Below are 25657 nucleotides of genomic sequence, written 5' to 3'. Positions count from 1 at the left end.
AGGAGGAGGAGGAGGAGGAGGAGGAGGAGGAGGAGGAGGAGAGAGAGATTCTTATGCTACTACAAATGGCCTCCCTCTATATTACCCTTCTTCATCCAACCCTTCATGGACAGGAAAGGATTAATCCAGTGTTGGAAGCCAATGAGCTGGAATGGGTAGCAGGGCAGGACCTGGACTATAAATGTCACGGCTGAGTGCCAGTCCACCTCCCCATTCTTCTCTGGCTTCAAGACTTTTTCCTCATGACTCAGGCAGGCCTGTTGTCTTCCCTCCAGACCCCAACCAGCAACAGATGTGACCTTTAATCCCATCACAATTCAGTTTGAGCCCAGAGGCAGTACTGGAAAAAGGAGGGAGAACCGTGGGCTGGCTAACATCCCACATCTGGAGCCTTTCAAGCCAAGCCTCTGGTGGTTCCCGGAGTTTGCTTTGTTACATGTACAGGAGCATGTGAACACACAAACACACACACATGCACACACACACGCACGCATGCACCCATGCACCCACGCACAAGCAAGCACACACAAATACACACTTGCAATGCACTCAAAACAAGCCACCTACCCCACCCCAACCTTTTCTAGTTAGGCCCCCACAAAACTCCAGGTCAACTTCCAGCAGTCTCTACCACGACTCTCCCTCAGCCCCCAACCCACAATCTCCAGTCTCTCAGACAACAGCTCATAGTTTCAAAACTCTTTATTGAACGTGCTCAGCATTGTGCACACGTATGAAGAAGCCAGAGTAAGGCACTATGCTCGCAGCCAACAGGAAAGAGCCCCCACTGGCAGGCTACACCCCAACACTTCATCCAAGGAGTCTTTACTTCTTCCGGGGCTCCTTATCTGGGCAGCCCTCAAAGAATTCATTGCACATCATGGCAATGCAGGACAGGAAGACACAATACTCCTGGAAGTCAACTGCATTGTCCCTGTTGCTGTCCAAGTTGCTCATCACCTTCTGGAATGCAGCCTCATCTGTCCTTTTCTGGAGGTAGAAGACGTGCAGTTAGAAGCCAGCTCAAACCAGATATGTGCCTCCAGCCAGGAGCTCAGGAAGGTTCCCAGGCACTCCTTGCTAGCTCCCGAGCTAAACTATGGGATGAACACATGGGATAGCTGGGAAAGGATGTGACCACATCTTCCCTGTGCTTCTTTTAATTATCTTAATAGGTAACTGTCATGATAGTGATACGTTAACTAATATAAGGTGTTATTGAGGGGAGAATCTACAACATTCGTGTGCCTCCACAATCGTGTCTTTACAAATAGAAACTTGATTTCTATTGCCCATCGCCGGAAAGACGGCACTGATCTAGGCTGTGGTTTCAGACACTGACTGCCTAATGCGGTTGTTTGGTTTTCCTCTGCCTCTTCAGTTATCTTCATCCTAAGCCTTGTCTCAGCTGGGGGCTAGTGTGAAGTAGATGGTTAATTGTGGTTCTATACCAAGCACCTGGAGCAGGGATCTATGCCAGCTATAACTCGGTACTGCATCAAGGCTAGTGCCTACCAGCCCCAGCCTCCGCCTGGGGATGCATCGCACATACAACACACAGGCAGGACCCACTCACCCCCAGGAAGCTAGGCAGCTCCCTGGTCAGTAGCTCCTTGAGCTCTGTCTTGTTCAGCTTGAACTTGTCACCCTCTTTGCCTGAATATTTGTGGAAGGTGGACACGATTACATCCAGGGCCTCCTCCAAGGGTCTCGCCATGGTAACTGCTGAGACCTAAGGGCAAGAGACACAGAAGTAGCTTTGTCCAACCCCTCACCAACAGTGTGTTGAGAACTGGATATGTGTCACTGAGCATCACCCAAGTCACACTCAGTCTGTCCCCACTTTAAGTGTTCTACCCCAACCTACTCTCCAAGAGCATTTCAAGAGACTGACCTGACTCACAGGGAGACCAGAGGAATGGGACCCACTGATGGCAAGAAGGTTGAATGTGCTTTGGGCTCTGAAACCTGCAAACCCTACCACTCAAACTGGAGATCCATACCAGCAGCCTTCTGTGCCTCCCTCATGCCTGGCCTCAACACCAGCAGTTTTCCATCCCTCACTGAGCTTATTCACTCCCACGACTCAACCACAAGCACCAAGCTCTGACCCATTCTTCTCCCAGCATTGGGCGCGGCTGCTGGCTGCCTGCCCAGGGGCCAACAGCAGAAAAAACCCAGCTGCCTAGTAAGAGTAAGATGAAGTAGCAGAGGTAGGGCTACAGGGTGGGGGGGGAGGTGGGGAAGCCAGGTTCTCTTGGCCTAGGTGCTATATGTTCATAGGGCTATGAATTACTATGAACACAAAACACACTATGAACACACATGCCTACAGGTGGGTGCTGGAGAGACGGCTCAGTGGGTAGAGGTGCTTGCCCCCCAAGCTCAAAGCCCTGAGTTTGATCCCCAGAGCTCACATGCTAGAAGGAACAGACTGACTCCCACAAGTCCACCTTGGCATTTGCCTCAGCCCAACCCGTACACTCGTACTGTAATTTAAACATTGTAAAACAAAAAGGCCTACTGATGCCTTCACTTCACTTCCTGTATCCGAGTGTCCACACACTGACTTATATGACCAAGCAATACAAGTCACCATACCTATCCATCACAGTGGCTCCCAAGCACCAACACACACTACAGCAACAGACAAGCAAGCCTCAGCATCTCAGAGCCTCCAGGAGCTCAAATGCAGCCATTTAGGCACTTTTTTATTTTCATTTTTATGCAACACACACACACACACACACACACACCTCTACATCAGAATCTCTCATCTGGATCTATTAAAGACATCTGTCCTCCCAGCAGCCCCCATTTCTCCTCCCCTAGCCTCAGCCTCTAACACCGCTAACAGTGCTATCAGGCCAACACAACTCACCAGACCAAGAGAGAGGAAGTGCTGAACAGAGAGGTTTGGGGAGAGCCCAACAATCTGACCTATTTATACCCTGCCAGGCCCTGCCCATGCAGAGGATGGGGGGAACATGGACACTGCGCTCTTGCCGTTGGCTGATGTAGTAAATGTCACAGCACCCTCCACTAGCCCAGCCCAACCAGGTTTCCTGCTCCCCAGCAGGCACAATCAAGTAGTGGGTGAGCTCCATGGGCAGGGCAGAGACTTGGGTGGGGTGAACACCACCAAGTAGCCATAGCTCAGTCAGGGTTTTAGGAAGCTTTGACAACGGGCAACCTGGACATGAGGTGTGGGTCACAGGAAAGGAGATGGAGGTGTTATGGACGAGAGATGGGAAACTGTCCTGGAAATATGTGGCCCAGAAATTAAGGCAGTGACCCCAGCCAGCAGGACAATGTCAGCCCTTCTCTCCGGCCTAAGCAGCTTCTTGTCACAATCAGGAAGACCCAGGGTGGAGACTAGCAAATCCCCCAAATATTAAGTGGGAACTATACCTAGGAGGTCGTGACGGAGTTAGGGTGGCAGTGTGACCTGTAGGTTCATGAATGGATGGAAGCTCAAGTAAGGGCATTAGGGATGGCGGGAGCATTCGGGATTGAATGCTGAGCTTGGAGAAGAGAGTTAAAGAATAGGCAAAATGGAAAGTCGGGATTAATCTCCAAGGATAGGGTACAAACACAGGGACTGAGTGAAGGCTAGATGGGGATTTGGCTCTGAGCTCCCACAATCACACCCTCCTTGTAGCTTCTGGTCACAAGTACTGAGTACCTCTCAAGGAGCCCCTTGTCCTCCTTAAAGGCCCAAGATAAGGACTTCTACCTCAAGACAGAGGACAGAGGGATGGAGACAGAGACCCTCCATTCTTCTGACGGGACCTTGTGTTGCCCTCACCCTCCTATTGGACTCTGAGACATGTGCATTTATTTCTACAGGGTCTGACTCTGCTTTGGGAGCCCGTGCCTTCAGTGGTAAGTCTCCTTCCTCCAGTGGTAAGGAGCATAGAGGAACAAGGACTCAGTCCCATGGTCCAGTATGTCTCATCAGAAAAACCAAAGTAAGCCAAGATGACATTTCTTTATTGGGAGTTGAGGAGGCCCCTGACACAGCGGTCCCAATTGCATGCACATTCTGAGCTTCCAAGGTAAGAGCAGACATGTTATTCCCTTCCAAGAAGAGAAGCAGCAAAGGCTGGCTACTATTCCACCCCTCACTAGCTAGACATCACTCAGAAAGCCTCAGAAGCTCATGGGTAGCTGGGGTTAGCACATCAAGGACTTGGCAAGTCTATATTAAAAGGGGTACCACAGAGAGAGTAGGAAGGATGTAGCTACACACCCAGGACCACCTCAGGGACAAAGATGGTGCACTGGAGCAGACCCTGCCCTTCTGTGATAGCACAAGGCTTTGGATCAGAGGCTACTGGGGGCAAGGGGGTTCAGGGGGGCACTCTTTGAAGTACTCGTGGCAGTAGAGACAGAGGCTGGCAAGTGAGCGCACGTACTCCCCAAAGTCCACCTCGCAGTCCTTGTTGGTATCCAGAACACTCATGAATTTGTTGTAGTCACACTCCCGGAACTCACTCTGTGGAGGGGATGAGAAGGGAGAGTCAGAAAACCAGGATGAGGAGCCAAAGCAGCTTCCCACAGCATTTCCCTCTGATGGGTAGGCTGCCCCCACTGCAAGCCAAAACACTCATGGAGCCAGCCTCATCCTACCCATCTGATAGGACACCCATTTCAATCCCCATTCCCAGCCCCGCTTCTCAGCCCATCTGCTGAGCACCTGCTCCTTGCTATGGAAATCCTGCTATGAGTGAGGCATTGGCCACAGGACAGTGACTGTCAACCTGTTCACATTCTATTTCACTAAGACCCATGAAGCCGTGTCAGCTCATTTCCTTATATTGCCCCCTCCCCACAATCTAGCTTCTCCCTCTTGCTGTCCTATGCTGGTGCTTGGCCCTAGGCTGCTCTCTGCAGGGTCCAAGTGGGGAGAGGTATGAGGCTCACCGGGGTCCAGGTGGGCAGCTCCTTCTGCAACAGCTCCTTGAGCTCCGACTGGCAGATCTTGTATTTATCCCCACAGCGCCCTGCATACTCCTGGAAGGTGCATACGATGGCAGCTACTGCCTGCTCCAGGGGCCGGGCCATCCTCACTGTCACAAAACAAGGGTATGACTCACAAGGAGATCCAGGCTATGACTCTCCTTTTCCTCAGTGTTTCCCAGGAACTAATTCCAAATCTGTCCATCTCCATCATGCTAAAGCACCCCTGCCTCTGAGCAGCCCTCCTTGACCACACACACACACACACACACACACACACACACACACACAATCAATTCACCTCCCCATTGTGATTTTTCTAGACAGAAGTTTCAGTTCTAGACATCACCATAAATTCCCCAGAATCAGAATATCCACCCCTAACTGGGACCCTCCCTCAGGACTCTGATTCCCTCCCATCCTTTCTCATCACAACACCTGGGAATCCTCAGTCTCCTATTGGGTACCATTCCATGTGATGCTGCTCCTGGTCCTAGAAAGCTCTGCCTTTTGGAGACTTGGAGCCCCATCCTGTAAGAGCTTGCACAGGAAGCCCTGCTCAGGGCTTCTTCGTCCAGATTCTGGTGAGGCTAATGCCAGAGGCAATGGCAAGGCCTGAGAGGATCCCTCCACCTCACTGTGCCTCTGCCCTGAACTCAAAGAAGCTGCAGTTGGGGGCCCTCATTCTCTTGTGCACTCTGAAGCCCTGGGTGAACTGTTTCTCTCTGGGTCTCAGTTGTCTTATCTGTAGAGTGGGATAATCTAGCCTCAAAGGCCTAGTCAGAAACATGGACCAGGTGGTGTCTGCAGAGTCCACCAGTTCAAAGATCTACTCATCTATGACCTACCCCATCCTTTAGCCATCCTCCCCTCCCCTGGGGGACCTCAGAGGGCTTTGAGAAGAGTCCCCCACTGGAATGGAAGGAAGACACTTCTAGACTCCCTTCCCTCACCTCACATCTGTTGTCCCCTTCATTGCCCATGCAGGCTGGGCAAACCCAGGGCTGGCAGGAAAGCAATGGAGTTGTTTCCATGTGAGTCCAATGACTCACTCCTAACTCCCTTGGGGAACAGGAGTCCTGCAACACAGTGCAGCCAGAGCCAAAACTCTTCCTGGTGAGTTTCCTCTACTGGGAGCAAATGGCCAGCAAGAATGTAGCTGGCAAGGAAATAGGGGAATTGGGGCTGAAGTGGCAAGCACTACTGGGGTCTAATTCTCTGTGACAGCCCAGGCGCTGGAGCAAGGATCCACATTCCCAGTAGAGGAAAGTGCCATGATCCTTGGAGAGGAAAGTGCAGTGATCCCAGGAGCTCTGCTCCTCAGAGCCCTTCTGAGTTCCTCCCAGCCTGCCTGGCGCCACTTCAGTTGCTATTTCAGAAGCATGGGGCTTGAAGACTCACAGGAATCCTCTCTTCTCCTGCAGCCCTGGCCTGTCCCAACTCATCCCCAGGAATGAAGCAAAGAGTCAAGGAGCAAGAGCAAGAAGCTCCCTAACGGCTTCCCCAGAAGCATAGCTAGCCACTGTCCTCACATCAGTACTAGATGGTGGCTGGGCACACTCCACCAAATCAAGCATCCTTACAGTGCCTTAGTGTACAAGGGAACCTCTGAGTTCCCATCACCTGCTAACGTCACCTTTCTGCTCCCATATCCAGACCCTGCATCCAGGAACAGGCTACCTATTGAGGGCTTTCTGAGTTGCCCCAAGCTCCAGCCCAAGGCATTTCCCAAGCAACCGTACTCACCACTGCTGCTGTTGCTCCAGCTGTAGGAGCCTACTGACTGAGTGTCCCTATTTGTAGCCTCTCGAGAGATGAAGGGAGCAATTAAAACGACCCAAGTAGGTCAACACTGAGGCTGCCCCCAGGGTCCCCTGCCTCCTTCCCTCAGTAGCCTCTATTACAGGCCCACCGCCCACCTAGCAACGCACACATCAAAGACGCAGTCAGAGTCTCAGGCACCGCTCCCCACTCCTTCCCCCTCTGTCCTTCCCCAAAGCTGGGAACTGGTAACAGCTTCCTTCTTGCATCCTTCAGCCATGCACATCCCTCTCCTGAGCTTTTTATTGTGAGGAGACCAAGAATACAAAATGGGAACACACCTTGGACTCTCTCAGGGTATACCTCCAGAGAGTATCTGTGCAGGGGAGACCTTAAGAGCATCTGGCTAAGGCCCCTATTTCCAGGTGAGGAGTCTGAAACTATCTCCCCAGCCTCCAGATCACTGAGTGTTGGGTGGCCTTTGGCTGTGAATTGCTTATTTTGCTGGAAGAAATCGTCATGAGGTATTTTTGAGGCCTAGAAAGAAGGGTGTTCCTTCTAGGGAGCCACCAGCTGTCAGGGCTTGAACTTTCTTGCCTCTCTGCTCCAAGTGATAATGGACCAATTTGGGCCACACATTCATGAGAGAGCTGGCATGTCCCCAAGCTCCTGAGCTCCTGAGGAAGCTGGTTTCCAGTTCCACTACTCTGTTCTGTGCTGGGGCGGTTTCCAGGCAGTCATGGGGCAGCGCATTCCTTTTAACTTAAGCATATTAGCCTTTGGGGTTCCAGTGTCAAGTCTCTACTTGTCTCATCTGTGAGCCCTGGGCTTCAGCTTGTGTCTTTTTCCCAAAATCATCAAACACGAATTTGAGCTTGGGCATGGCCAGAGCCCTCACGGTGCCTGACCTGCTCAACTTCACAGATTTCGCCATCGCTTAAGGTTTTGTTTTGTTTGGTTTTAATTAGTTTTTATTTGTTTTGTTTTCTTGTTTTAAAGATTTAATTTTATTTTGAAAGACTAATTTATTTTCCCTCATGTGTATGTCTATGAGTGTTGTACGCATTAGTGCTGGTGCTCACAAGGGCCACAGGCACTGAGTCCCCACAGCACTGGGGGTACAGGTAGTTGTGAGCCCCCTAATGTGAGTGCTGGGAACCAAATTTGGGTCCTCTGCAAGAACAGCAAGTACTCTTAACCTCTGGGACATCTCTCCAACCCCAATGGAACTTGTTTTGTTTCTTGAGACAGTCTCTCTACATACCCCTGGCTATTCTGGAACTCACTATGTAGACCAGGATGACCTTAAACTCACAGAGATCTGCCTGCCTCTGCCTCCCAAGTACTGGGATCAAAGGCATGCACCACCATGACTGGTCTGAGATTTTTTCTTACTACCTTGTTGTTCTTTGATGTTTGAACTAGGCCATTTTAACTCTGCCTGGCATTTCCGGCCTTTCTTTGTTTTTCCCTGCCATTCTTAGCTGACATCGGGGAGACTACCACTGACCATGCATGGAAATCCCTTCTGGTTGCTTCTCTTTTCTCTTCCACTCCTAGGCTTTCCTGTTCCACAAGAAAGAAAACCCAATACCCAGAAGAATACAGGAAGGAGAAGAGAAAGCTGGCTTCCTGACCAGTGACATAAACCTCATGTCTATACGTGCAGTCTGGGAGCCCTTGACCGCACCCTGGGCCCAGTACCCAGCTTTGTCTGTGACACAATCTCCTTTTAGGGGTTGCCAGGCTGTGGGTAAGGGGAGTGAGCAATGGAGGCAGAAGGAAAGAAAAGTTGTGATTAACTCTGTTTTATTGGCAAGGAGCTATGAGCAGTCTGAGACACAGGACAGAGCTGGTCACACGGCCACAGAAGGAGGGGCCAAAGTGGACCAACAATTAATTTGCTTCTAGGTCAGTGACTTAGTCTCACCTGTGTTAAGCCTCTGCTACCAGCTACCTTAAGCATGTCGTCTCTGCTCTTGAGACCTGAGTTTCCTCATTGATGGAAATAAAAATAGTAACCATCTCATAAGGTGGTTGTGGAGTTTGAGTTAGCACAAGCAAGGTTCATAGAATAAACATTGCTAAAATACAGTGAGGGCTTGGTAAATGTTAACTCTGAGAGGTAATGACTTGCCCCAAATCATATAACTAGTGAGTGGCAGGCTTGCTATTCACTGTTTATACAAGTAATTAGAGGCACTGACACTAGGCATCGGGGATATAGCGTAAACAAAATAGACACGGTCCCTCTCAAGGGAGATGACAATCTAGTGGGAGAAACAGACAATGACAAACGAATGTTTAATAGGCTGGAAGAGCCTGGCTCCTGAGCCCACTTTCTTATCCAACAGCCCTCCATGTTTCTGGGCACAGCCACAGCCCCTGGGAACACAGCTTCTGTGTCCACTGAGAGAAAGCTGGGAGAGGCCTAGAGACATGTCTTGGTGGAGACATGGGGTTGGAGGATGCACATGGAAAGAATGCTTAATTGGGCCTTCACTCAGAACTCCACCCCACCTCAGCACCTGACTTCAACATGTCTGCACTTTACCTTGTTAGAGACTTAATTTTCTATCTCCAAGATTCCTACCCTAAGAATCCTAAGTGTTGCCTTATATGGTGGAATATGTCTTTCATCCCAGTGCTTGAAAGGCAGAGGCAAGCAGATCTTGGTGAGTTCAAGCCAGCCTAGTCTACACAGCAAGTTTCAGGCCAGTAAGAGCTACATAGTAAGACTTTGTCTCAAAAAATTTTTTCAAGTACATTTTGTTACTAGTTACTACTGACTAGTTATTGTGGCATTTTGTTACTAGTTACTACTGACTAGTTATTGTGGCATCTTGTTACTAGTTACTACTGACTAGTTATTGTGGCATCTTGTTACTAGTTACTACTGACTAGTTATTGTGGCAATGTGAGTGCTCTGGACCCTGAGTTCAACTTAATAGGAGTTCCCTGGATTGCTGAGGGGAAAGGGTTAGAACCAATCCTTCCTCACCAGGTCATCTTTCTGCCTCCATAAAGATGATAGAGATGACTGTAAACTCTCTTCCCTTGTACCCGTTCCCCCCGAAAGAAAAAAAAATCTTCTTAAAGTGTCTGGAGTCTTCCTGCTCTATTGAAGTTTTCCAGACTCTGCCCTGAACCCTTTTTCTGCAGTGGCCCCAGAGCACAGCAGTGGACCCCAGTTCCAAGGCCTGAACTAGAGCTATCTTCCATCTTTCTTGCTCTTTCCTGTCCACATGCTCCACCCCTACCCTTAGGCTGAGCCTAGGACCATGGCTTCTCACCTTGCATAACTCCCTGAGGACAGGAGAGCTGACCGCTGAAAAATGTGCCCTTGCTGGAGACTGAGAAGCTTTGCCTCAAAAGGATCAGCAAGAGGGTTTGCAGGGGTGAACACAGATGCTAGCTGATCTGGCAGGACTTCTCACAAGCTAAAACTCTGACTCTCCTCACTATCATCACCATCGTCTAAGATCCCTGAAAAACACATCACCCTTCTAAAGGGCAGTGTCTGCTCTTGCACTTCGGGGAAAAAATAAGATAGGGTGTCCCAAGAATCTGGACACTCTATTTACTTCTGGCAAAAGGTCTTGAGTCCTATGTTCAGCAAAGCCCATATCCAATAGCCCCATGAACTTGACCAAAACAAAAGACATCCTTTCTGACCTTTTGAGCCACGTATGGAGGACATCTGGGAAGGGGTGTCTGATAACTGGGGCCAGTGAGATGGCTAGAGTCAGTGCTGAAGCTACAGAACCGAGAGCCTGCAGAGGTTAGACCTATCAGTTGCTTTGACAACCAAGCTGTGTCCATTGCGCAGATGAGACCAGTGAGTTGGTGGAGAGATGAAGCGACCCACACAGGAACCGTAGGGTTACCAGCTCACTCCATTGTCTCAGAACCCATGACTGAGTGTCATATGGGTTATGAGAACCGAACTCAGTTCCTCTGCACAAACAGTACATGCTCTTAAGTATGGAGCTATCTAATTCTAGCTTTGCTGGTTCCTAGTTTACTTTGAAAATCAGTAGCTGTGGAGGCAATGAGCTGGGCAGGACTCGTGCTACGGTGACTGACATCTCTGATGTTTGGTTTAAAATGACAGAAGCCCCATAGAGTACTTTTCAAGGGTTTACTTGAAAGCCTCTTACTTTACTGTAAGCACTGATGCTCTGGCCCACAGTGTCTAATGGGTAACTAAAACAAAATGAGGTTGACCTTGGCACTGCATGACTGTCCTCTTAGAACCAGGTAGACTGAGGCAGGATGATTGCTGAAAAATTGAGCACAACTTAGGTTTCATAGCAATACCTTTGGATCTTAAGCAATAACCAAGGGCAAAAATGCTAGGGACTTCGACTATTTGTGCTTGTCTCCTTTGCTACCTTAACCTTTGGGTCATATTCTGCTGAACTCTGCACAGAGGCACATTAGTCATTTAATAAATGTTTGTCTGGGACTCCTAGTACAAGACCAGCTTACCCTAACCTCTGTCCTCCCTCTTCAAGGCTAAAGACACCAAGATAAAAGTAATTCAGATACTTTCGAGATTTACAATCACATCACCGTCTTGTGACCGCACTCATACCAACCGCATTTCTCAATGTCCTATCCCAGATCACAGAAAAGGCACAGTCCTTCCCTACTCCAGGGCTGAGCCATACAATAAAATGCTGATATGACAGGAGGTGAGGTTACTGTGTTTCTCGTCCTAGCAGCAATTACAGGAGGACTAGGAAAGATCTGGCCACAGATCTTTGACAAGCAGAGTGATGTCCAAACCCTCTTCTGCCTCAGCACAGAGAATAGGGGAGCTCCTTACAATTTGATATAGTTAGTCTGACAAATACCAAAAGGAACAAATAGCCACTTTGGCAACAATGTAAGTCTGATCACTATAGCCCAACTGACTGTCCAAATCCAAAACTGAGAAGCCCTGCACCTATGGCACACCAAAAAAAAAAAAAAAAATCAGAGGTCACAGAGCCAAGGGAGTCTCATCTCCCTGATTCAGGATGATGGGCCAGGTCCCCTCCAGGTCACACAGAGCCCAGAGTTTTGGAGATGGTTTCAGAAAGAATAACAAGACTCAGCCCACCATCCCAGTGTCCCAAAGAGAAGGGGAGTTTTCTTATAGATGTGGGTCATGCCTGACACTATTCCTTATTTCATGTGTCTCAGCCTCTGTTTCTTCATCTGCAAAGTGCAGGTTCACTGAGGATTAAATGGCCAGTGCTTTAGTATCTCGAGCACCTGATCAGAAGCAGGTCTCCAAATGACTAAAGCTGCCTCTCTCAGCTTCCCCATCTGTAAAAAGGTTAATGATAGCCCCTTTGGGGTTACCATGAGGCTGAAATGACAGTGTGCTGATCAGGAGCTTTGAGAAGTGCCCCAGAATGTTAATTACTGGCATCATGATTCCCTGACCTATACTTACCAGGTCCCTCTCCAACAGGGTGTTAAGAAGGTGGGCTTCTCTCTTTTTATTTCTATGAAAAGAAACTATTTGTCCCAGAGGTCTGCCTGACCTTATCTCCAGCCCTACACGCACAATGAAGACAGAGCACTGAGAGCAAGTGGCTGTCACATGGCTTCTCAGTAGCATATCCCTCCTCTGCAGAGCTCTGTCTGATGTGCTATACAAATGGCCCACACACACATCAGTTTCCTGGGAAGAAAGGGTTCCCACATAGCTTGGGCTTCTCAGAGCATGGCCCCTAGCTTCTGACATACCTTAGATCAAGCAATAGAAGAGGCTAAATTGGATGCTGAAACACTCCTAAGACATATCTCAGGATTCCCAGGGCATCGTTTCTGCTCTATTTTATTGATCTCACAAATCATTAAGGTTGGCTCAGAAGCAGGAGGAACCCACATAAAAGAGTTGTCTTCTAATCTCCACAAGTACACCTTAGCAGATATTCATGCTCAAGCATGCTCATGGGCAAACACACACACACACCATATACACACCACACACACCACACACACCAGACACACACCACACACACACACCACATACACACCACACATACACCACACACACACACACCACATACACACCACACATACACCACACACACACACACCACATACACACACACACCACACACCAGACACACACACACACACAGATACACACACACCACACACACACAGAGACACTTGCAGTTGGGTCCAGGCCACATCTGAAGTCCAGCATCCTTTTGTTTTGTCCTTTATTTGTTTTTTGTTTTGTTTTGTTTTGTTTTGTTTTGTTTTGTTTTGTTTTTCGAGACAGGGTTTCTCTGTATAGTCCTGGCTGTCCTAGAACTCACTCTGTAGACCAGGCTGGCCTCGAACTCAGAAATCTGCCTGCCTCTGCCTCCCAAGTGTTGGGATTAAAGGGATGCGCCACCACTGCCCAGCTTGTTTTGTCCTTTAAACCTACAGCACACCATCCACTACACTATGTTTGTTGATTCCTGATCACAACATGGCTGCTATACTCACTGTCCATGTTCTAGGTAGAAGACAGAGTAAAGATAAGACATGAAAAGCTTTTTCCTCAAGAGCCTTTGTCTTATTGATATGGCAGTAGTAACCTCTCTATGCAAAGTTTCACCTGTATCTTTGGGACCTTAGCTATGTAATATGGCTACTTTAGCTGGGTATGTTAATAACTTGGGGAAAAAAGGTTGGTTTTTTGTTAATAAAAGAGTGGATGATGATGATGATAAAGTCAGTGCTTTTCTGATTACTTTTTTCTTCCCCAGAAAACCCTGATGTGTGTGTGGGCCATTTGTAGAGTACATAAGACAGAGCTCAGCAAAGGAGGAAGGGACCACTGAGAAGCCACATGACAGCCATTTGCTCTCAGTGCTCTCATTGCAAGTATAGGACTGGGAGATGAGGCCAAGGCAGGCCTCTGGGACAAAGGATCTCTTTTCATGGTGATAAAAAGAGAGAAGCCCACATTCTTGACACCCTGTTGGAGGGAGATCCAGTAGGCTGATTGTCTTAGCTAGGATTTCTATTGCTTCAATGGAACACCATGACCAAAAAGCAAGTTGGGGAGGAAAGGGTTTACACGGTTTATACTTCCACATTATAGTCTGTCACTGAAGGAAACCAGGACAGGAACTCAAACAGAACAGGATCCTGGAGACAGAGGTTGATGAAGAGGCCATGGAGGGGTGCTGCTTACTGGCTTGCTTCACATAGCCTGCTCAGCCAGCTTCTTATAAAACCTAGGACCGCCAGCCCAGAGGTAGCCTCACCCACAATGAGCTGGGCCCTCCCCATTAATTACTAATTATGAAAATGCCTTACAGGTCTCCCTACAGCCTGATCTTATGGAGGTGTTTTCTCAATGAAGACTCCTTCCTCTCTGATGACTGCAGTTTGTATCAAGATGACATAAATCTAGCCTGCACACGGACGGTTCCATCTGAGCTTCAGGCAAACAACCAGCACCAAGTGCAAAACTTGCTGGGAGAGCACAGTTGAGTAACTATAGCCCCAACTTCCATCTACAACTGCCTGAGACACCCCAAGTGAGACCCCTCAAACTATTTGTAATCTACCCATAGAGATATAAACGTATGTTTCCAGCCACCATATCTTGGAGTGGTTCATTATACAGCAACAGGCAGCTAGTAGGGCATCTACAAGTCACTGAGCCAAACTTGAACTGTTCACCAAGACGTGTAACCACATGGACATTCAAATGCTAGTTTAGTTAAGGCACCGCAGGTCAAGCCTCAGTTAACTTCTGAATGTTGTGTAACTGGTAGAAAAGCCAGTGGCTATCAATCAAAAATAATAACTTAAAAGATGAACGTAGACGGAGGTAAGAAATACAGTGCCTAGTGTCCAGAGGATGGAGAGCTGCTGGTCCTGCCACAGTACAGCAAGTCACGTGTTCAAGCTGTTACCTAATACGATTTAGAATGCAGAACGTGTGGCAACTTAAGTTAGAATCTTAGAAAAAAACGGTATAAAACAGAAGAATTTTTTGGCTTGAGCTGGCTCCTGAGAGGTTTTATCAGAGATAAAAAGTTTTCTAAAAACAAGTACAGTGCCTAGGGCCTGTGATCTGCCATCGAATCCTAAGGAAACTGCAGGGCAGGTGAGGGCAACAATCCCTCCCCCACCCACCCACACATCCCTACACACACACACCCACGCCCACACACCTTCACACACCACACACCCACACCTCCACACCCACACACCCACACTTCGAGAGGCTCTCAGGATCACTCGCCCTTTAGAAGTTTCAGTGTCAAGGTTTGTGCTACGTTCTGGGATTGTATCTTCCCTTCTCTGTGAAGGTAGAATTGGGGGAGGAGTAGATAAAATGATTGTAATTGTAAGTGGGTTTTGTCTTTTTGTGTGCTACCGCTACCCCTACCCCTGCCCCTGCCCCTGCCCCTGCCCCTGCCCCTGCCCCTGCCCCTGCCCCTGCCCCTGCCCCTGCCCCTGCCCCTGCCCCTGCCCCTGCCCCTGCCCCTGCCCCGGCCCCTGCCCCTGCCCCTGCCCCTGCCCCTGCCCCTGCCCCTGCCCCTGCCCCTGCCCCTGCCCCTGCCCCTGCCTTCCGAGTGCTGGGATAAAGGTTGCACCACCATGCCACCAACCTTCCTGTTTGGTTTGGTTTGGTTTGGTTTGGTTTGGTTTGGTTTGGTTTGGTTTGGTTTGGTTTGGTTTGGTTTGGTTTGGTTTGGTTTGGTTCGGTTCGGTTTGGTTTTGAGACAGGGTTTCTCTGTGTAACAGCCTTGACTGTTCTAGAGTTTGCTTTCTATACCAGGCTGGCCTGGAACTCACAGAGATCCACCTGCTTCTGCCACCCTGGTTCTGGGACTAAAAGTCTGCACCGCCACACCCAACTTCCAATCTTCCTTTTTCTTTCTTTCCTTTTTTTTTTATTGGATATTTTATTTACATTTCATATGTTGTCCCCTTACCCCATCCCCCACCCACCCGGGAACCCCCCCATCCCCTTACCCCTCCTCCTTCTTCTCCGTGGATGTAACCCCCACCTACCCCCCACTCCCACTTCCCCACTCTCAAAATTCCCACCCCCTGGGGCATCCAGCCTTCATGAGGTCAAGGATCTCATCTTCCACCTGTGCCCGGCAGGGCCCTCCACTTTTACATATTCAACTGAAGCCCTGGATCCCTCCCTAAGTGCTCCCAGGCTGGTGGTTAGGACCCTGGGAGCTGTGGTTGGTTGGTATTGTTGCTCTCCTCATGGTGCCACAAACCCTTTCAGCTCCTTCAGTCCTCACTCTAACTCCTCCATTGAGAACCTCATGATCAGTTCAATGGCTAGTTGTGAGCATCTGCCTCTGAATATGTCAGACTCTTGAAGGCCTCTGGGGAGACATCCATATCAGGCCCTTATCAGCATGCACTTCCTGACTTCCACATCAGCATCTGCCTTTGGTGACTGCACATGAGATGGATACTCAGGTGGAAAGGTCTTCAAATGGCCCCTCCTTCAGTTTCTGTCCCTCACTTTGTCTCCATATTTGCTCCCTTGAGTATTTTGTTGCTCCTTCTGAGAAAAACTGAATCACCCCCACTTGGTCTTCCTTTTTTATGATCTTCATGTGGCCTGTGAGTTGCATCTTTTTTTTCTTTCTTAACAAAACAAAACGTTAAATGTTACCAGTCTACCTCAATTCCCAAATTTTCACTTGTATGAAATCCCAAAGACTAGAACCTCTGGTCTCAGGAAAGTTGGGGTACGGAGGTGTTAGGAACCAGGGATCCCTCTGTCCCCAGGCATTTAACTGACCCAGTCAAGGCACAAGGCATCACTGAGCTGTTATAATGCTCTCCACAAGTAAACTAACAAAAGTTTATTTAGTACAAACTTTAAAAAGAAAGAGAGCTATATCAACCAAGAAATCCATGCAGGAGTGAAGTACTCTGCTTCAGACTGGTCTGAGAAACAAGAAAGCGCAGTCTGCCAGAACCAGAGCATACTCCCGCAAGTCTACCTGCTGGACACTGTTCTTACCGAGGTCATCCATTACCTTCTTCACTTTCTCATTATCTACGTTATCCTGAAGGTGACAGGGACAGGAGTTATCACCAAGCTGGCCCCTGCCCAACCCACCTCCAACACCTTCCCTGACATCAGCGTCCAGCTTTCACCCCCCCCCAAGGTGGGCAGCCAGGTTCACCATGGGCAGGAAACCCTTGTGAGGTACCGAGAAGGCCAGTAAGGAAGGACAGATAGACTTATGATGTAAGTGTCTCCAGTATGCTTACTGGAGTGGGGCGTCCTGGGCATTCCTCAGAGTATGAAGAAACTAATCTTTGCTAGGCCCCAGCTTCATCATGATAATGAGAAAATGAGACCTTCACTGCCCTCTCCCTAATAGCAGGATGAATTCAAGAAGGCATACTTTTTAATACCGGCCAAAAAAATAAGATTAACCCAAAGTGGAAAAAAAAAAAGGCAAGACCTGCCTCATACATTAAATTCTGAGACCTAACTCTATGATTACCCATTAGTCTGTACAGGGCAGGAGACAAAATGAGAGCTAACAGCGCCTCTCTGGCAAATGCCCCAGGGTGCCTGTCTTGGCTTGAATCCATTCTCTCTGTATACTTTCTTGGCTTGGCATATAAATATGTAAAATAAAAGGAGAAATTAATGCCCACTAATAATGTCCTTTGTGTGCCCCATGGCCATCTGCTACCCTTCTCTGAGTTTGGGATCATTCAACTAACCAATTACAGGATTAGACAGATAGACTCTGGAGCCCCCAATAGCAATGTGCTAAAGAATGCTGAAGGAAACAGCCATTAATAGCCCATTCACACACCGACCTAACTGGCACCTCAGGTACTGTGAAGTGAAAGCTGATAGGGAATCCTCAACCCCACCCTGGGATTGGTACCAGGAGGCACCTTGAGAATGAAAGCAGGAACAGATTTACCCCCCTCCCAGGCTCCCCTCCCAGCCTGCCTCACTACCCCCATATAGCTCTTTCATCTCCCCTTTGTTGTGTTTGAGCCTCTTGCCCTCTTGACTGGCATCCTTGTGGGGAAGGTATAGATCGTCACATCCACAGCCTGTTGCAGGTCACTAGACATCTTGGATCTAGAGACACAAAAGAACACCACCAAGGCACTTGGGGCCTCAAGTCTGGTCTACAAGGCCTGCTTCTACTTCACCAAGCCCCTCAAGGAATGTCAAGTCACTGCGTGCCTGCATTCTGCACTGGAAGTATGGTTTTCTAAGGATGAGGGTCCACAGTTCCACTTTACACTGTAATCAGATGTTAAACTTTCCTATGCTGTGAGAGCCACCTAGAGCAGAACCTTGTGTCCTAAGGACATATCTCTGAAGGTAGATCTCCCTGCTTGAGTGTCTAATGGGAGATAAGGAGGGGGATGAGAGAGGGAGGGGTTGCAGTGTGTCTAGAGTCTCAATTTGACTCCTAACTGTGCCAGGAATGCAGAGCCCAGATGTGTCCATGGGCTCCCAGAGTCACCTGGCAGTAGCCATGAAAACAGCCCAGAAGTTTAAGGCCCCTTCATAGGGGTCAAACCTTTCCCAAACTCTAGTCTACTGAAGTCAGAGTCTCTGCCATCTACAGGGAAGCTCCCTTAAGCAAGAGTGTTTCTTTCTTCACACCAGGGACTCTCATAGAGTGTCAGATGTGCCTCCTCCCAGGCTGAGGGCTATGCTGCACAGTGCTGGTTCTCTGTAGTCAGGGCACGGGCAGGATGTAAGTGACTCAACATCCTCTCCAACAGGAAGGAGTCTGCTAGAGTTAGAACTAAAAAACTTAAACGGTCAGTGTCTTGGGATCAGGTTAGAAGCTGAAGAGATAAGGTCAGAGGCCAGAGCTCACCTCTTCCAAAGTCTTCTAAGAATATTGAGTGGGTTCCAGGGTAAGGCCAGAGGAGCCAATGTCGGAGGCAGGAAAAGTCTCCAGCCTGCCCTGCCAGCCCTGTTCTGCCAACCCCACTCTCACCTACTTAGAAAATCACAGAAAGTAGCCTTGGGCATGGCTCTGCCACTACACAGAGGACTAGGGACCCAGGCAGGGCTAAGCACTGAGACCCCTGTCTCTCTGCTTTCTTAGTCCTAAAAGAATCTAAGACTTGGCAAAAGCAAAAACAATTCATTATTGATTGTTTGTGACATGTTACTCTACAACCCAGTGTGACCCTGACCTAGTGACTTGACTGCCTCAGTCTACTGAGTGTGGAATTACAGACAGGCTCTGTTGCATCTGGCACAAATTGGGGATTCTTATAAAAGCACCCCTCACATATCCATGACCTATTCCTAGGCCTAACACCACCACCCCAAAAAAGATTCCCTAAATGGTCATATCTAAACTAAGAGACACAGAGTCCTCAGACACAGAGACCAGAGAACAGGCAACAGAGTAAACCCCTAAGCCCTCGAAGGAGAATGTAGGAAAGGCCCTTCCATCTAAAATTTCACAGAGAGGATCCCTTCAAATGGGAGACCCCACCAGTAAGTCAGAGAAAAGCTACAAGGACCAGGATCAAGATAATGGGACAAAGATAGAAACCCAGGTCCTCTACAGGACAAAGGTACTCAGCAGATCAGGTAGCAGAGAGACCTAGGAGGAAGTAAAATGGTCAAGACACCCAGGGTAGGGATTTATATGCCAACCCAACTGAGCTCCAATTTGTCGTTTTGGGGAAACAGAACTTGTCCTAACCTGATCTTGGTAAAATCTGACCTCCTCCCCACCCCATATACTCCCTCCCAGACAGCACTGGGCTCAGCACCTGCTGGAAGAACCTCCAGGCCCACCCAAGGCATACCTGAGCTCATCTAGGCCTCAGCAAGCAAACAGAGGTGTGGTGGGGAAGGGGAGTGTACTGGCTAGTTGTTGTCTGTCAACTTGATGCGAACTAGAGCTATCACAGAGAAAGGAGCCTCCCTTGAGGAAAGGCCTCCATGAGATCCAGCTGTAAGGCATTTTCTCAATAAGTGATCAAGGGTAGAAGGGCCCATTATGGGTGGTGCCATCCCTGGGCTGATAGTCCTGGGTTCTATAAGAAAGCAAGCTGAGCAAGCCAGGGGAAGCAAGCCAGTAAGCAGCACCCTCCATGGCCTCTGCATCAGCTTCTGCCTCCAGGTTCCTGCCCTGTGTGAGTTACTGTCCTGACTTCCTTTGGTGATGAACAGCAGTGTGGAAGTCTAAGCTGTTTTGTGCAGGAATACAAACCCTGACTAAGACAGGGAGCCTGGTCAGGGATGAGAGGAGACAGCTCTTGTTCTAGGGCCTAGACACTCATTCCAAACCTGGTTCTCATGTTATGCTTGTGAGTCACAGCTCCCTCCTGTGACAGAGAATGCAGTATGACACAGAGTGAAAACTTCACAGCCTGTGCTCACTTGTGTGTGTGTGTGTGTGTGTGTGTGTGTGTGTGTGTGTGTGTGTGTAAACTAGGGTCCAAAAATGCAGCTGAAGGACATCCAGAAGAAGATGCCAGGAAGTCAAAGAAATCTTTTCTTATTATTTTGTTTTGTGGTAAATGCCTGGCACCAGAACATGTCTTAAAGGACAGTGTGGTGACCGGGTCTGGTTAAAACTGTGAGCAATAGTCTGCAGAATGCAAGAGAGCACCAAAGAGGAATAAAGGGAGACATGAACATCCTCTTCTTCATTTTACATAGAAGTGAGTGGGTAGGAAAGACTGCCCTACCCAGAGCTGGAAACAGGGACATGGACCCAGCCATGCCCTCCCTCAGGCCCTCACCAGTCCCCCGAGTGCCTTCTCCATGGAGAAAAACAAACACTGTGTCCTTCCACTGGGCCCAAGGAGCCCAGTTTTAAGGAGGAGCTGACTTCAAGACTTCAGACTCCACATTGCCCCCTTCTGCTTCTTACCCCATCCTCAGTTGGGCACCACCCTTCCTGTGGACCCAGCTCTCTTCCCCCTCCAGACACCAAGCAGCTTCTCTCAGCTCCCCCGGGGTGGGGTGACTCACCCATGGTTCCAAGCCCAGATACCCAGGTGGTGACTCATCGGCACACCCTGCTCCCCAGGGCCAGAGCAGCAGCCGGAAACCCCAACCCACAAGCACCAGAGTGGAGCCCCTCACCAGGCAGCATCCAGGGAAACAATGATGTTGACACCACTGAAATCTGGAAGGTAGCAGAATCAGACCCCCAAGTCCTTGCTTAGGGCTCACTATGGCAACCAGCCTGCACAGCACAGATAAAGTGGTCTTGGACCCTCCAGTGTCCTCTTCTAAACCTTTGCAAAGTCATTCAGTGTCCCCCTCCTCTCTACCCTGAGGAAGGGTCCATCAGGGAGCAAAACCCTGGTGCTCACAGGGACTCCCTCCACTTCTTTCAGCATCTGCAGGTTCCTCTCTGCTCAGAAACTACATGTGTCTCTTCCGTAAGGTGCACAGTGAATACTCCATACCCACTGCTTTCCAACCCTCCTTGTCTGAACAAGGGTACGAGCACATGGTGCAACCAAGGCCCTAGGCTTCACTGATCATCCTGTCGAGAATGTGCCCACACCCCCACATGGCGTCTGCTTCTGCTGAGATCCCAGCTGTGCTTGGAAGGCCACTTAAAAGGCCTTCTCTACCCCAACTAGAGTCAGTTTCTCCGTGTCCTGGCACAGACAACACTCCTTGTGCTCTCCCTTCTGTCTTAGCGTCTTCCTATTTAGGCAGATTCACTGTATACTACTTGCTTTCTCTTGCCCTCACTGCCTGCCTCATGGTGAGCTCACTGATGAATACTGAATCTTATTCATCTCTGTGTGAGCACAGGATCTCACCCACGCCAGGTGCCTACCAGCATTTATGACTGCTGACTGGCAGCAGGGGTCACTGGGGCCAGTGGATAGGAAGGAGCCAGGGAGTCCCTCTTCTCGCTGCCTGAAAGCACACCACCAATAAACAATAACATCTCTTCTAAGTCCCAGGAGTGGCAATGAGACAGGGTTGGAAAACAGTGCCTTAGAGAGCTATAAACCCCTGAATGACCACAGGAAACTTCCTGCCACAGGGACCCAGAAAAGGAGCAAAGTTCCCAGAGAGCAAGAATGGAGATTAGAAGCTGACAAAGAGAGTCGGCCTCACATTCCATCCACCCACTCCCAAGTTTTACAGCAGCGGTTGGCTCGGTTTTGCCTATCCGCCTTCTGCCCTCTGGTGGTTAAGATGTACCATTGCAATTTAGTTCTTCGCTCTCCCTCTAGTCCACCAGAAAGCTGTTCCCAAGACCCAACCATGATTCACCAAGGAGGAGTCAGTGGTGAATCATCTCCAACGAGCCTTCCCACACCCACACCTGCTTCGCACAGGAAGGGTTTCCTGGACAGTCCCTGCTGTGTAGCCTAGGTGGACTGAACAGGAAACCAGATACCTGGAACCTGTTTCAAAGCCTAGTCTAGGAAAGGGGCAACAGGAGGCAAGCGTCAGAAATGAGAGTCTGAACACTGCCCAGCTCGACTCACTCTCCCCTTTCAAGGGGTAAGTACAGTGGAAAGAGGAGCGATCTCACTATCAGCACCCCAGGTGGAAGTCTGTGTGCTGTCTCTGACTCACCCTGCAATGTTGGATAAGTGGCACCACACCTCGGAGCCTACACCTTTTTACCACAAGGATCACTTTTAGTATCCCCTGTACCCTAAAATAAGTTGTGAAGTTCTTTTTCCTAACAAGTTGCATTAAGCCATTCATGATCTGTCCTATAAAGCCTACCCTGTGGGAAGCTATCCTTATCACATCATTGCCATTAACAAGTCTGTGCGCATGCGCTGGAAGGTTTTCCCGCCTTTATTAATCTGACAGTTGGAACACGTCATGTGGCCTGAGGCAACAGGAGCCCATCAGAGACTGCCACGTCCCAGGCGAGCTTAGCTTTCTATATAAGGGAAGGGTTTTAGGCCCTTGGGGTCCCTCCTCGTTTGTGAAGCTTATGCTCTCCCTCTCAAGATGCATTAAAGCTTATACTGCAGAAGGATCCTGAGTGTGCCGCGTCTTTCCTGCTGGCGGGAGGTTGCGCGGGACAACTGGTGCGAGAAACCCCGGACACTTGACCTTGCCATCGTCAGCACCTTGGAGGACCCCTCGATAGAGGAGGATTCAGAACTGCAGGGGTGAGTTCGGAGAGGTATGTCTATTCCTGAAATATTCGGGTTGTGCTTGGCTGTCATTTTCATGGTGCTTGTTTTGCCCTGTCTTCGCGGTGGCCATTGTTAGTAGCAAAGTAGTCTGAAGTAAATAGCCAGTGACACTGGTCTTGTCTCTTTCTCCCTCCTGTAGATAAAGGTGGGACAAAGTTCCTCTTGACTCCCCGGCCGTTAGTCGGACGTAGATAAGCCGCGGGCTGGGCCGCTGTTACTTTCACTTTTGAGACGGTACTAAGGCGGACGTAGATAAGCCGCGGCCGTCATGGGTTCATCACAGTCAATAATCACTACTTTGGAGGCCGTACTCAAACAGCGGGATATTAAAATTGCTAACAGGACTTTGAGGAACTTCATAAAAGAGGTGGATCGCGTTGCCCCCTGGTTTGCCGTCTCTGGGTCTTTGGCTCTCCCCTCTTGGAATAAACTGGGAAAGGACTTAGAAAGGCACCGCGATGACAACGATTTGAGTAACGGCACAGTTGCGATCTGGAAACTTATTAAGAACTGCCTACAAGATGAAAACTGTAAGATAGCCATAAGGAAAGGACAGGCTACGCTAGAAGATGTTCAGGATAGCATGTCAGAAACCGAACGCAGTGAGAGGATGGGCGCGCGTAGGAAAAAGGTACCGAAACAAAAGGAAAAGGAACACCTTTCAGCTGAAGAAAAGAACCCTCCTAAAAAAGGAGAGATACCCCCTAATGGGAAAAGCTCGCTTTACCCCAACCTAGAGGCACTGACTATCGACAGTGCAGAGAGTTCCTCTGGGGACTCCAGTGAGGAGTCATTAGATTCTACAGAGGAGGCGGAGTTAGACGAGGAAGCAGCAGAGTACGAGGCAGAGAGATACCATCCTGATGAGCGTAGAATCAGAAAGCCTCTGAGGAAGCCCCCTAAGAAAACGGTTCCCTCGGCCCCCTCAATTCCTCCTCCCCCATACGCTCCTCACTCGGGATATTCCCTGCTCTCAGAGAAAGTCAGGAAGAAGCTCAGGACAGCTTTCCCTGTTTTTGAAACAGAAAATGGAGGGCGAGTGTACGCTCCTGTAGACTTTACTCAACTAAAAGAATTGGCCGAATCAGTTCGTAAATATGGGCCCAACGCCAATTTTACTTTGGTACAATTAGATAGACTTGCCAGCAATGCCTTAACTCCCGCAGATTGGCAAGTGATTGTTCAAGCAGCCCTTCCCAGCATGGGTCAATACATGGAATGGAAGGCGTTATGGTACGAAGCCGCACAAATACAGGCTCGCGCCAACGCTGTCGCTCTCACTCCTGAACCGAGGGAATGGACAATGGACTTGTTGACAGGTCAGGGAGCCTATGCTGCCGACCAAACCCATTACCACTGGGGAGCCTACGCTCAGGTTGCAGCTACAGCCATTAAGGCATGGAAGGCACTCTCCAAGAAAGGAGAGGGCAACACACAACTTACCAGGATAGTTCAGGGGCCTCAAGAATCTTTCTCAGACTATGTGGCTAGAATGACAGAGGCTGCGGGGCGTATTTTTGGAGATACTAGTCCGATGGAGCCTCTGATTCAACAATTAATCTTTGAGCAAGCCACACAAGAATGTCGTGCAGCCATTGCCCCACGAAAACATAAGGGGTTACAAGACTGGCTGCGGGTTTGTCGAGAGCTTGGTGGACCACTTACTAACGCCGGATTGGCGGCAGCCATTCTCCAGTCACAGAGACGCCCAGTTGATAAAACTAATCTTAAGGTCTGTTATAGGTGTGGCAAGCCTGGTCATTTTAAGAGAGATTGCCCCACGGCTAACAGGAAACCAGGTGTTCCCTCGCTCTGTGACAGATGTGGCAAAGGATACCATAAGGCCAGTTCATGCCGTTCCATTAGAGACATGAAGGGCCGGCTTCTCCCTCCTTTAGATGACAAAAAAAACGGAGTGGCGGGCCCTCGGACCCAGGGCCCTCAAAGATATGGGATCCGTTGGACCAAAACCCAGGAAGTTCAGGAGAGAGAACGATCAGAGTCCTCCCAGGGCGACCGTGCCGATTGGACCTGCGCGCCGCCTCCGATTTCCTATTAATCCCTCAGATGGGAGTCCAGCCAGTCCCAGTTGAACCTGTAATGTTAACCCCTGGGGCCCTGGGACTTATATTGGGCCGAGCGTCACTTACACTACAGGGCTTGATAGTCTTGCCAGGCATAGTAGACACTCAACATTCTACTGAATTGCAAGTCTTGGCCTCTAGCCCAAAAGGAGTGTTCTCCATCAGCAAGGGTGATCGTATTGCCCAATTATTGCTTATGCCAGGTATGGAAGATGAGACAGAAACAGACACAAGACAGATTGGCTCCTCAGGAAATGATTCTGCTTATCTGATGATATCATTAAATGAAAGACCCAAATTAATCCTAAAGGTACAGGGAAAAAGCTTTGAGGGAATTATGGATACCGGAGCGGACAAAAGTATTATATCCACACAATGGTGGCCCAAAACATGGCCTGTTACTGAGTCCTCCCATTCCCTACAGGGGCTAGGGTATCAATCTAGTCCTACCATCAGTTCTACTGCTTTGTATTGGGAGGCACCTGATGGTAGGAAAGGAAGATTTATTCCTTATGTGCTCCCTCTTCCTGTTAATCTTTGGGGAAGAGATATTTTACAAGGTATGGGCTTCACCCTGTCCAATGAATATCCTATAGAGTCATCCCATATCACCTCGTATTCCTCACAGGCTAAAGCAATGATGACGAGAATGGGATACGAACAAGGAAGTGGTTTGGGCAAGTTTAGGCAAGGAAGGG

At 49.2% G+C, this 25657-nt stretch overlaps 2 protein-coding genes across 4 annotated transcripts; both read right to left on the bottom strand.

The window, feature by feature from the left end:
- Positions 1 to 684: 684 nt before the first annotated feature.
- On the bottom strand, positions 685 to 2977 carry LOC114609067 (protein S100-A4). Its single transcript, XM_028753311.1, has 3 exons — positions 2882 to 2977; positions 1577 to 1732; positions 685 to 990 (listed from the first exon to the last, which is right to left on the bottom strand). Exons 2-3 carry the CDS (start codon positions 1715 to 1717, stop codon positions 826 to 828), a joined length of 306 nt encoding a protein of 101 aa, XP_028609144.1. The 5' UTR covers positions 1718 to 1732; positions 2882 to 2977; the 3' UTR covers positions 685 to 825.
- A 995-nt stretch (positions 2978 to 3972) lies between these two features.
- On the bottom strand, positions 3973 to 20850 carry S100a3 (S100 calcium binding protein A3). 3 transcript variants are annotated; one of them, XM_028753298.1, is made up of 3 exons: positions 20828 to 20850; positions 4927 to 5072; positions 3973 to 4498 (listed from the first exon to the last, which is right to left on the bottom strand). In XM_028753298.1, exons 1-3 carry the CDS (start codon positions 20835 to 20837, stop codon positions 4334 to 4336), a joined length of 321 nt encoding a protein of 106 aa, XP_028609131.1. In that variant the 5' UTR covers positions 20838 to 20850; the 3' UTR covers positions 3973 to 4333. The 3 variants fall into 3 exon arrangements, with proteins under 3 accessions (XP_028609131.1, XP_028609132.1, XP_028609133.1); XM_028753299.1 differs by lacking the exon at positions 20828 to 20850 and adding an exon at positions 6709 to 6757; XM_028753300.1 differs by lacking the exon at positions 20828 to 20850 and adding an exon at positions 5730 to 5785 and having other exon boundaries at positions 4323 to 4498.
- Positions 20851 to 25657: the final 4807 nt, after the last annotated feature.

This window comes from Grammomys surdaster, unplaced genomic scaffold (genome assembly GCF_004785775.1).
Source record: "Grammomys surdaster isolate TR1022 unplaced genomic scaffold, NIH_TR_1.0 125946, whole genome shotgun sequence".
NCBI classification, from domain to species: Eukaryota; Metazoa; Chordata; class Mammalia; order Rodentia; family Muridae; genus Grammomys; species Grammomys surdaster.
Note: the sequence above shows the minus strand (reverse complement) of the source record. Positions and strands in the feature narration are given on the sequence as shown.

Coding starts and splice junctions, on each gene's coding strand:
- LOC114609067 (XM_028753311.1), bottom strand. CDS start 1,717: ATGGCGAGACCCTTGGAGGAGGCCCTGGATGTAATCGTGTCCACCTTC. Junction 991..1,576: donor AGCTGCCTAGCTTCCTGGGG/GTGAGTGGGTCC, acceptor TTCTACCTCCAG/AAAAGGACAGATGAGGCTGC.
- S100a3 (XM_028753298.1), bottom strand. Junction 4,499..4,926: donor AGCTGCCCACCTGGACCCCG/GTGAGCCTCATA, acceptor TCCCCTCCACAG/AGTGAGTTCCGGGAGTGTGA.